The following is a 12,778-nucleotide window of genomic DNA, read 5'->3' as shown; positions in this document are numbered from 1 at the left end:
CCCCCCACTTCCCCGTTCCTATACTGGATGGGACGTCACATGGTATGGAATACACCGTTGGCCAGTTTGGGTCAGGTGCCCTGGCTGTGTCCTGTGCCAACTTCTTGTGCCCCTCCAGCTTTCTCACTGGCTGGGCATGAGAAGCTGAAAAATCCTTGACATTAGTCTAAACACTACTGAGCAACAACTGAAAACATCAGTGTTATCAACATTCTTCGCTCTGAACTCAAAACATAGCACTGTACCAGCTACTAGGAAGACAGTTAACTCTATCCCAGCTGAAACCAGGACAGTGATAAAGCAAATTATTTCACAGTTTGTCATGGTTCCACATTATATATGCAACATACCATTTTGTGTGCAGAGTAGCTTCATTCTGCTACTGGGCAATAGATTGGCAGTTGTTCAGAATAAATGCACAGAAAAATGCAACCTAGTATTTATGGCAATATCTTTTGACTAATAAGTAAATGGAATAACTCAATAACTAGCAGGATAGAGACAAAGGTGTCATTACAGCATGCAACAGGATTTTTGCTTTTTCAAGGCACACCCTACTAAGCACTACTTTGCAGTAGGAGAAAAAGGAAAGAAGCCAAACCTCATCATCTACGATTATCCTTCACTGAGGCCCTACAGAATACTGCGAGGTAGTGTAAAAAGTTCTATTTTCATTTTACACAAATGGGCCAGTGTTTATAGATCCCAGCAGATGGAGTAGTGGGTCCCTTTAGAAGTTTAGAAGGAAATATAACCTTTTGGTCCTTCAAAGCAAAATAGAAAACACCAGTTCCAAGCTTTTTCATTATTGCATGGGAGGAAACCTTTATTTAGTAGAAATAGCCAACTGAGAGCTATTACCTAGTGAAAAAAATAATTGCAGTGCAAGTTGTGCTCCTTCTAAGTAGATTTTCCTATTGTTTCTTCATCTTTTCCATGTGTGTGTGTGTGTATTGAGGCTTGTGTGTTTCTTCAGGTGGAACAGAGGAAGCCTATATTTTTGGTGATTTCAACCATGCTGGCACTTTGCTGGCCAGTGTTGGGAGCAGCCCTGACTACATGCTGACTATCTGGGACTGGAAACAAGAAAAGGTTATGTTGAGGTCAAAAGCTTTTTCACAGGATGTTTACAAGGTCACATTTTCTGCTGATAATGAAGAGCAACTAACTACATCTGGAGCAGGACACATCAAGTAGGTTTACTGATTAGGATTAATACATATCACCTCTAAAGTCATAATATGTAGAAGATGACTAACAGGAATGTATCATTAGCAAACGTGGACCAATGAGGAATGCTATTTTACCTGGCCATTACAATTACAAAAATGAGAAAGTTCAAGTCTTTCAGCCAGTCAGCCAAGTCTTTTAACATCTTTGCTGTGCAAAAAGGATGATGCTTAATGTTGAATGCCAGTACCACTGGCTCCATTCTTGTAATTTCAATAAGCACCAGGGAGAATTAATACAAAATATTTACATATACATGTCTTCTAGCTAGTAACATAGCATATATGCCTCCTGTGCCTTCTGGGCTTTCTACCTTTGATTTCTTGAACTCATCTGCTGTCTGGGCAGCCATTAGAACTGGTTGCCAAGTCATGGATCAGAAACCCTCTGATACCACCAAAAGCCTGCAAGGAAGCCTTAAAAAAGATATGCTTCCATACACTCCCTTCTCTGGTAAGTTCATGGATCCTTTTGTAACAAAAAAATAAACCACAACTTTAAGCTCTTTGGGACGGGGATTAGCTTTGTGTTCTGTATTTATCCAGTGTTCAATGTTAATATAGCAGAGACTTAAGATATGATTTGGATACTATTGTAATAGAAATGATACCTTTAAAATTATAACATATCTAAAGTTTCTTTGAATTTTAACAGAGGAATTGGATCAAAGTCTGAGATTTGCTCTATAGTTTGGTTGCGAGGTGGGTCTGAAATAGCAAATGGCTTATTTAGACCCAGAATGAATGTGGTTTAGAATACACTATTTATGGAAATCTGACAAAACAAGATCTCTTATAATCTTTCTTTTGAGCTAAAATACTATGAATAAACTCTGATACAGCTTTTATAATGATAAACATGACCTTTCACCCAAATGTGGTCTCAAGTTCCAATTTCCAACACCTGTCTTAAATGTCTCCTGCACACAGTGAACCATCCCTAATTGCAGTAGATTAATTTTTCTGTAATGCCGTAATTTAAAGTTATGTTTTATACTGCTAAAAATATAATGATCAAATAGAAATAGCTATGAAGATCTAGGATAAAACCTTTCGCTCAGTGAGATTTTATAGTCAAGTTCAAGTCCATGTGGGTACCTGGATGAAATTCAGTGAAGACCTTAGCCCCTTGGATATACATTGTTGAGCATCATACACTGAAGACAGCAAGAGTAAAATAGGTATCCCTAACTACGTGTATTGGTTGTAGCTGGAAAAATGTAGCTATGCATTTTACACTTACTAATTTTAAATAGTAGTTTAGTCTTCATTCTGCCCATTCCAAATCCTTTTCCTAGCTTTTTCATAGGAGTAGTATAGGGAAATGTTTCTGTAATTACAAAGCTTTATCTCACTTTAAAAAGAAAACCCAAGGTCTCCTGTGAAAAAGAATAATAAATGAACAGCCCTTACCTCAGAGACATCCCTGGTAAGATTATTACAATGTCTTAGAGGGACTGAAGAGTGTGTTTAGGAAATCTTATATCAGAGAGGGATGTTTTTTCTATACTCAGGTTCTGGAAGATGGCTCTCACATTCACTGGTCTCAAGTTACAAGGAGCTTTGGGCCGGTTTGGAAAAACAGCAGTGACCGACATTACAGGTTATGTGGAGCTGCCTGATGGGAAAGTAAGAAAGAAAAAGTTTAATTGATTTTATGTTCCCTCTCAGGTTTTGATATAAAGTCTACTGAGTAAGTTGGAGAGTTACTATTTGTTTCAAAGTGATTTGAATTAGACCCTCAGTGCACTGCTCTGACAAGCTAATATTGACATTAATTTGCCAAAAACCTGGCTTGCTTTGTAATAATTGAAAAGTACGGTTAGTATTGTAATTCCCAGACAAAAGATTTCTGTTGGCTTAGAGCTGAGGCTCCTCTAATGGGGTAAAGAAATAAAAAGACTGTTAGCCCTAATCTTTAACCATTTCAGTGCTTGTAAATTATGTCATGTTGCTAAAAAGTTGAATCTTCTCACACTTTACACATTCTCTTGCAAATATCTGTACATTGCTATTGATCTAATGCTTTCATGGAAGGAAGCCACAAATGTTTACCAGATTCTTGTCAATATTTCTGCATGGTTAAGTGTGGGTGCTTATGTGCTTATCTTAATTTTCATTGAAGGTTATCTCGGGGACTGAGTGGGGCAACTTGCTGCTTTGGGAAGGGGGCCTCATTAAAGTAGAGCTCTGTCGAGCTGGACACAAGCCCTGTCACAGTGGCCCTATAAGCCAGTTAGTTCTGGATGAAGGAGAACTTGTCACTGTTGGAAGAGATGGCTTCATTCGGGTGAGTTTTATTTCTGCTCTGCCTTTAGGTGTGCAAATTTGTGGTCAGCAGGTAAATGTTACATGTTTTCTTTACAGGGCTTATTTATGGAGGCAATTTTGCAGTGCAGTTTCTTTCTGAGAATGAATTTTTAGAACAAACGGAATAAGATCACATCTCCACAGTGTATATATTTGAATTGGATAGTGTTCGTGCAATGTTCTCTGTTTAATAGTAGTAAATAAATCACCTTTTACTCTAGTAAATCAAAATAATTTTCACTGATTCTCTAACAGCTTTGTTCTTGCCTGCATTCTAACATTTTTTTTCATGTGTAGTTTTGGCTCATCTTTATAATTTTCAGGCCTATTAATACATTTGGTGTTATTTCAAAGGATAAAGTACAGCAATATTTGAAATTAATTTTCTGAGTATTTGAAAGCTCAGATTATTAATGTTAAAATGACATAGAAATTAACTAGCATCTCAGAGATACATATACTGAAATAGAGGAAAAATTAAAAGAAAAAGCATCCTTAAGTTGACATATAATTCTATAAATTAAGATCAAGAAGTTTTCCTTATCCATACCACCAGGTTCTGATCTCACCTGTCAATTATCAAGGATTTTGCAATCTTGTTTGCCTGCTCTTTAGGGGAAGACATGATGTGTCTTCTGCTTATAAGTGAAAGAACCCAGATAATCAATGGGAAGCTGACTGTTACAGACAGTGGAGGGTTTCAAACACCCTGGATTTATTGTTGCTGTTGTTGTTGTGTTTTATAAATTGATATTATCCTATGAGGAAAATTCATTTGGTTATAAGGGTACCAACTGATTTCTTGTCCTTATCCCACAGAGCAGAACATGGATGTGTTAGATTTCCCATTCTTTCTTCTGTGTTGCCTCAGCATGAGCAATGCTGAGAGCAGGCAGATACCATTTACAGTCTATAGTTCTGAGGCTGCCATGTATAGGTCTGCTAGTGTCAGGGCTGAATTTAATCTACTGTTGTTTCAGAATTGGACAGAGAACTTTTACATATACTTTGCATTGCACCCAAATGTATCAGATAGTAGTTGCTGATTGTCACTGTTCTAAGTTACATTCAAAGCAGCGAGGCAGATATGACAGGTTTCATACTCTACCTGTAGAATCTATACTCCCCTGGTTTCTTATAATTTTGAATTTCCTTATTAATCGTATACCTCCTCTCCTCCCCTTATTTTTTTATGCTTCCAACGCCATGAAGGTATGGAACTTTGAGACAATAGATGCTGCTGATTCTGTGGATGACACAGGGTTACTGGAGGTGGAGCCTATGAATGAACTTCACGTTGGCAGGAATGTCAGTCTGAGTTTCATGTCAAAAGTTCATGACTGTGGACAGCCCATTTGGTACGCTCAGGTAAGATACACTCAAGTACATACATCTCTCTGGAGAAACACAGAATGAGGGAGATGATGTTAAGTGACAGCAGGAGTCCATTACAAATCAGTACATTTCTTTTTGGTAGAGTTCAGTCTTCTGGATATATACATAATCTTATTTTATATATATATAAAATAAAATCTTCTTTCAAACACTGGAACAAGCTTCCTAGAGAGGTGGTTTATGTCCCAAGCCTGTCATTGTTTAAGAGGCATTTGGACAATGCCCTTAATAACATGCTTTAACTTTTGCTGAGCCCTGAATTGGTCAGGCAGTTGGACTAGATGATCATTGTAGGTCCCTTCCAACTGAACTATGCTGTGCTGTGCTATGCTATGCTATATTTTTAGTGTATAAGTAACATGTGAGACTCTGGCTTTCAGAGCCAGAACTGCATAAGAATAGGAGAATGTCAAAAGGTGTTTTCCCAGTTCTGTTATCCTGGACTGATGGATAGGACTGACAGGGCCAACATCACCGCATTGTTATTTCAGTTTCACAATGATAATCATTAAGGAATTTTTAATGACTCACCATGGGCAGTTTTATTTCAAATTGAGTTTGAAAATATTCAAGTTACATGCTTTGTTTTTTCTTCTTCAGGATAACAACGGAGCAATCTGGAAGCTGGATTTGACTTTTTCAAATATGGCAAGTTTGTTTTCTTTTTCTTTCTTCTGATTTCTTCAGTTCCTTTGCAATAACTTCCTTAAACTATGCTGGATGCGTCTGCAATGAAGCTTGTGTTTTATGAAGCTGCATGGTTGAAATTTTTAACACTGAAACAGATTTTTTTTTTCTTAAAAATTTATTTTCATAATGTTATTGATTATAATGATTGTGCAGGATTATAAAAAACAATTTGATTTTTAATTCCTGAAATTTTGGCTGCCAAATTCAAGTTACCTTAAAGGACTTTTATCCTCACAAACAGGTAATAAAAGTTGCATGGATGCAGGAAATGAGTTCAAGGAGTATTGATATATCCAATCTTGATAGGTGTTTGAAACAAGCCTTACTGTTATCTCTAAATGAGAAAAAGATCTGGGAAAAACAAGGAGAAGATGAAATGCACTTCAGATGTTTTATCCTACTGGTTACTAGTGTTACTGCTGGAGATGTTTTTGATGGAGAAATAGATGACACAGTTAAAATGTGGGCATTTAATTTTTGCTCCCAAACATATTAAAAGGATTGTTCCCATTTACTTTGAGTGGAATAAAGTTCTGTGGCAACAGGTAAAATGATGTTCCAAGAATTTTATGGTAAATAAAAGATGTACAAACATACTATAAAAACTAATGTAAAAAATGTACAGCAAAACATAGAATTCCTTGGATGATGAAATGATTTCCCAGGCAGCATAAGCCCTAGGCTTGAGAGCATTTTCTTTGCCTTCAGAGCAACAGCTCTTTGTTAAAAATACTAATTCCAAGCCTGAAACCACTTAATGAAAGGCATTCCCCTTTATGTTCACATAGAAAATGATGGATTTTTAAATTAACTTAATGTTCCTACAGTAATTTTGCTCATGATCTTCTTATGAACATTTAAATTAAAAAAAAAAAAGAAAAAAAAGGGAATTGCATATAGGTACCTCATGGATGCCAAATTTTGTTCACACAAACAGCACCTGTTTAGATTTTTCAGGTTCGCTGTAGGTATGGCTGGTAATACCTTGTAAGTGCAGCTCCAGAATGTAGCAGAGTTTCTGTTCTTCTGTTTTGCGCTGCAGACCCGTGATCCAGAGTGCCTGTATACCTTCCACTCTGGAAGGATTGAGGCCATGAGTGTCTCTCCTGTTACATACCTTATGGCCACCACTGCTCTTGACCGTAAGTATGCTATTCCTTCCCTCTCATACCACTGTAACTGTTTTTGAAGAGCAATGATTATTGGTTTGGAACTATTCTGTTTTGAACTGAAGTTGTGTATTTGCTTTTGAAAAGTCACTTCACAGACAATTGTTATTCCTGGGATCAGTTCTTTAATAATTAAGACAAATCACTAATGTTTTGAAATAATGCATTAAGACTGCTTCGTCTTAAAAGCCTGGGATTTTAACGAGAGAAGTTTTTAATGGGAAACTTTGTAAATTCTGTTCGTTCTGAAGGAATGGCTGAAAAGATGAGACATTTGGTTTGAATAACAGCACTTGTATTCAAGGCTCTGGATTGATAAGTGTTGGGATTTTTGTTTTGTAAGGAATTACATACATCTCTAGCATTGTGTAAGTCATTGTAAATATTAATATTTGTGGCTTTCTTAGAAAATGCAATAGCTATCATGCTCTCAACAACAGCTAACATGTAATTACAGACATATTTATTTAACTTATATAAATATTGCAATTTAGGCCTCTCACAGTTAGCTTTATCATGCTTTGAAAGAAGAACCACTGACCAGAACGTTAACAATGTCATTTACACTTTTCAGAAAATGCTACAAGGTCTTTAACTCAACTCTTGTCAGCAGTATCTTGTCATTTGTCTGTGTTGTACAATGTACATGCTCTTCTAGCCTGAAGACAAACTCCTACCAGTTGAGCAAATGACACTTAGGATATATGCCAGCTGGAATGGAATTTTATGCAGACCAATATGTGTGTCTATGAATCTGTTAGTTTCACCTCTGGTGAAATTGGCTTTTCTTTGGACAGTCTCCCATTTTCATCTATTCAAATATTTTCCTCCCTAGGCAATCCCAAGTAGTAGCGTATCATCTTTTCCTATGTTGTCAGTACAGATTTTTCCCTACAGTATGCCACGGTTCTGTGATTACTTGAAAATTACACATAGTGGTCAGCATGGGACTTCTTATTATAACCCTCAGCCCTGAGAACTCTTGGGAGTGTGTAAGTTAAAGGGTGAAGAAAGCTTATGTTTTGTTCATGAGCACCATGCTAGCTGTGGTACTCTGTAACCACCAGTCATGTCTTTCCAGGCTGGCGTTGGATACTCAAAGAGAAAAATTAATAACATTCTATCCAGCTTTTCATTCAAATAAATAGACATATCTCCATAAATCTTAAAAAGTAAGTGTTGTTGCAAGAAATAAATTCTTACTGTCTCCTTTCCATACAGGGTCAGTGCGTATCTATGATTTCATCAGCAACAGTCAACTGAGTGAAATGAAGTTTAAACAAGGAGGAACAGCACTGATGTGGGCACCTCGTGTTGTGAGTTTTTGCTGGTGTGTTAACAAAAATTCATATGGGGCCTATGAGCCTGCCAGCATCAAGAAAGTTGCTCACCATACAAGACCTTAATGAAGTCACTGTTAGGCCATGGTGGAATTTACTGTAGTAGTATGTATATATAAGTTTGTGGAGTAGTATGTATGTATATAGTATGTGTACAGTTTGACTTTACTGTGGATTATCAGGTATCCTACTTTGTGTCCTTCTAAGATTTTAAAATCAGATCTCAGTGTGCAGTCCTAGGAAGTAGTCTTAGTTTATAGACTAACAGTTTCTATTTAACCCACACGGAGTAATTGTCAATTAACATGAGTTCATTAACACATTTTGAAATGACACCCCAGACAATCCACAAACATTTGGAGATAAATCATAAAAAACTGTTGCCAGAACTGATCATTTGTGTAGTGTGGAGTCTATCACTTTTAGACATATTTGCTAATTTTAATTAAAATAGTGTCTAGTTATGTCCTTGAGGAAACATAGCAAGCCTGGTGACTTAATTATAAGCAAATTTATGGAGGAAGGTGCTTACTTGAATTTCCAAGGCGAGGGTAACACTGGGACAGTGCTCTTAACACTGTAATTCTGGCCATGCAGGCTTTCAGGGATGCTGTTAGGTGATACCTATATATTCAAGAGGTAAGCTGACTGCCACAATAAATTGTACAGCATTACAAAACTGACTCAGTTCAGTTTTACAAAAGTTGGTACTAAACACAGTCTGAAAAATCAAGGGTACTTAGTTTATCTAGCTGCATTTAAAATCTTATTAGATGCTTCCACATAGCTTAAGGTGCTCAAATATGTTTGAAAATATGTGCTGTTAATCTAAGAAAATTTCATCCAACATACTTTGAAGCATCTCTATACCACAATATCGTCATAGGCAAGCTAGCAACATACAGGTTAGGTAAGCGAACAGTGACATGGATTTAAAACTGCCTAAACAGCTGGGCCCCAGGGGGTAGTGATCAGCAGCACAAAGTCCAGTTAGAAGCAAGCTTCCAGCAGTGTACCCTAGGGGTCATTATGGGTGCCAATATTCTTCATTAATTACCTGGACACTGGAACAGAGTGCACCTTCAGCAAGTTCACAGATTATACAAAACTGAGATGAGAGTGGCTGGTACTCTAGAGGGTTGTGCTGGGATATGGACAGGCTGGAGAATTGGTCTGAGAAGAATCTCATGAAATTTGACAAGGGAAAATGCAAAGTCCTGCATCTGGGTAGGAAGAACCCCAGGCACCAGTACAGGCTGGGAGCCCACCAGCTGGAAAGCAGTTCTGCAGAGAAGGATCTTGGGATCCTGGGGACACCAAGCTGACCACAAGCCAGCAATGCCAGAGGTCCAACAGCATCCTGAGCTGCATTAGGAAGGGGCATTACCAGCTGGTGGAGGGAGGTGATCCCTCCTCTTTACTCAGCACTGGGGAGGCCACATCTGGAGTGCTGGCTCCCTAGTAGAGGAAAGATATGGAATTAATGGAGTCAATCACAGAGCCATAAATTTGAGGTCCATGAGTGACTCCTCTTGGTCATTTAATGAGCAATGCTATTGTACACCTGCTTATTACAGAGGGGCTTTTTAAGATAAGACATTATGGGCTGATTTTCCCAGATAACAGGAAGACAGTTACCCCCAGCTCCCTTCTGAACAATAAACTTTTTCATGCCTAATATCATACTTTTGCGAATTGGTCACAGAGCTTATCCATTCACTCTCATCTCTTCACACAGCAATTCTCCTTCTGGTGTGCATTAATAATGATCTGTGCCATGTCTGGAGATGGCTCAGCTTGTACATCAGTTCAAGACACTACCATGTATGGCTAATATCAGCTAAATATGCAAGTCCAGCTAGATCCAGCTAAAACACCAGCCTGTTGCTGCTAACTCTTCTCTCGCACAATTCAAGCCTGTTAGCAGTTGGCTTACCTACAGGGCCTATGGTAAAGACTCCACAGCCTCCTCTTTCCACCTCAAGTAGCTGTCCCTGTTGACAACTGTACTTTACATGGAGTCAGCCAGACCCAAGTCTGTGCCCTCACCTCTTCAAAAATCATACCCACATTTGATGCCCAATATTATATTCAGGATAATATAATAATTCCTTTTTTGAGTTCCAGCTCTTGTCCTTAAGAAGCTATTGATATATTTGTATATCAGTATGAATTACCTCTTCCTCAGATGTTACAACCACATCCTCATTAACATTTCCAGTCTCAATGGCATGTTATCAGTAAAAAAACCCAAAACAATCCAAACCAAAAAATAATTCCCAGTCTTCCCATTCCTTTTACAGTAGCATATTAGAGAGAATAAACAACATTTCCCATGTATGAAACACTCTGTGCTTTAGCAACACTTCCACGTAAGATGAATTACAGGTTAACACCAGAGCATGTGCCATACAGATTCCTATTCTAAGCTCTCAGGTGTACACTGTGATTTTTTTTCTTCATTCTTCCACTCAAAGGTAAATCCTAAAGGAGGTCTAATTGCTGTGGGGTTTGAGGATGGTGTTGTCCGAATAATTGAAGTTTATGATCCCAAAGGACTGCCCGTTCTTGCAGGACAGACCAATACAGAGAATGCAGAGATAAATCTGAAACACGTTTTCAAACCTCATGCTACTGCAGTTACAGCCTTGGCATATGAACGAAATGGAGATGTGCTTGCCACAGGGGTATGTATCACTTCTTTTGGTTATTTTTATTAAGCCATAAGTGTAGAGATTATTTAACAAGAAAAGGTAAAGTTCGTTTACTGACAACACAGTTATACTTCTGTTACTGCTGTTGATTGCTTCTTGTAGTTCTCTGCAGTGCTGGGGGAAGAGGAGGATCTGTTTGCACTCACATTTGTTTTCTGAAGGAAAGCAACCATGCAATTCATACAATTCATTTTGTGAATTACTGGACTGTTTAGCGTGAATACTGTAATCCGCTTTGAAGATGGATTTGGTTCATTTTGGAATTAGTTTAGTAGTATCTTGGAATTAGTAAAAGCAAGTCCGTTTGTACACCACCTTGGCAGCACTCCAGCTGCTACCCAGCACTGCTTGGCCTTACAACAGTATCGACCAGTTGGTTTGTCAGTGTGCCTGCTAGTCTTTGAGATGATTTCCAGTCAATATTGTCTCTCTTTGTAAAAGCTAGCCTTCATCCACGGTCAGTGCATTTGCAGTTACATATTCCTTGAACTGGATCACCATGCATTTCACTTAATGCAGGATTTAAGCTGCCATACTGTTGTGGTTTAACCCCAGCTGGCAACTAAGCCCCACACAGCCGCTCGCTCACTCCCCCCAGTGGGATGGAGGAGAGAATCAGAAGGGTAAAAGTGAGAAAACTGGTGGGTTGAGATAAAGACAGTTTAATAGGTAAAGCAAAAGCCACACGCGCAAGTAAAGCAAAACAAGGAATTCATTCACCACTTCCCATGGGCAGGCAGGTGTTCAGCCATCTCCAGGAAAGCAGGGCTCCATCATGCATAACAGTGACTTGCGAATACAAATGCCACAACTTCAAATGTTCCCACCTTCCTTCTTCTTCCCCCAGCTTTATATGCTGAGCATGACATCATATGGTCTGGAATATCCCTTGGGTCAGTTGGGGTCAGCTGTCCCGGCTGTGTCCCCTCCCGACTCCTTGTGCCCCCCCCAGCCTCCTCGCTGGTGGGGTGGGGGGAGAAGCAGAACAGCCTTTGGCTCTGTGGAAACACTGCTCAGCAGGAGCGAAAACATCCCTGGGTTATCAACACTGTTTCTAGCACAAATCCAAAACACAGCCCCATACCAGCTACTGTGAAGAATATTAACTCTACCCCAGCCAAAACCAGCACACACATGTCATGTTGAACACCAGTTCTGGATTTTCTTGTTATCCAGGGAAATCAGCCTGTGCTGTCTTATCTGAAAAATCGGGCCTGAGCCTGAGCTTTAAAGGAGCTCCTGGGGCAATGGGCAGAAAGCACATGGCTGGGGTGCCAGATGAGGCCCATCAGGACAATTAAGGGGTATGGGTGCACTCAGGGCCCTGGAGCAAGGTGGGCAGGATTTTTATTTCCTCCCTGTAATCATCAAGGAAAGCTAATTTTAAGTTCCAATGTACTTGTAAGTCCTCCTGTTGAGGCACAAAACATTTCAGTATGTGTTTATGTCGTGAAGTACTTACAGTCTTTCGAATTTTTGGTCAGCTTTGATTCAGTCATCATCTTTGTTTTTTGTTTTTTTGGTTTTTTTTCTCTCTCAGAGTAAAGACAAAACTGTTTTCTTTTTTGCTGTTGAAGATGAATACAGGCCAATCGGATTCATCTGTGTCCCTGGGCCTGTGCAGGCATTACAGTGGTCTCCACCTTCTCATGTGAGTCATACATGTTTGTTTTCTTTCCTTCCCTACAGTGTTAAAATGTCATTTTGAAAAGAACTTCCAATGAAAATAGATGAAGATCCATGACCCTAGCCATCTTCTCTATAGACAATGCAAAAAATGTTTTACTACTTTGTTCGTCATGCTGCTTCAGAATGACAGGTTCTGTGTAGCTGTATCTCTGGTTCAGTCACTTTGAACATATTTTGGACTTTGGATAATAAAGAGCAGAAACATGTGCAAACCACCAAATTTTGCTCAGCTTTTTGAGTTC

General features: G+C 38.8%; 1 protein-coding gene across 1 annotated transcript in view; it reads left to right on the top strand.

The window, feature by feature from the left end:
* CFAP44 (cilia and flagella associated protein 44) overlaps positions 1-12,778 on the top strand; it is a 47,782-nt gene that overhangs the window by 9,756 nt on the left and 25,248 nt on the right. The window contains exons 6-15 of the mRNA XM_052794553.1: positions 548-650; positions 977-1,193; positions 2,744-2,858; positions 3,355-3,519; positions 4,752-4,907; positions 5,535-5,582; positions 6,667-6,766; positions 8,015-8,109; positions 10,611-10,820; positions 12,388-12,498. Of these exons, the coding sequence (XP_052650513.1) occupies positions 548-650; positions 977-1,193; positions 2,744-2,858; positions 3,355-3,519; positions 4,752-4,907; positions 5,535-5,582; positions 6,667-6,766; positions 8,015-8,109; positions 10,611-10,820; positions 12,388-12,498 (1,320 nt within the window). The remainder of the gene's footprint in view (positions 1-547; positions 651-976; positions 1,194-2,743; positions 2,859-3,354; positions 3,520-4,751; positions 4,908-5,534; positions 5,583-6,666; positions 6,767-8,014; positions 8,110-10,610; positions 10,821-12,387; positions 12,499-12,778) is intronic.

Source organism: Harpia harpyja, chromosome 8 (assembly GCF_026419915.1).
Source record: "Harpia harpyja isolate bHarHar1 chromosome 8, bHarHar1 primary haplotype, whole genome shotgun sequence".
NCBI lineage: Eukaryota > Metazoa > Chordata > Aves > Accipitriformes > Accipitridae > Harpia > Harpia harpyja.
Note: the sequence above shows the minus strand (reverse complement) of the source record. Positions and strands in the feature narration are given on the sequence as shown.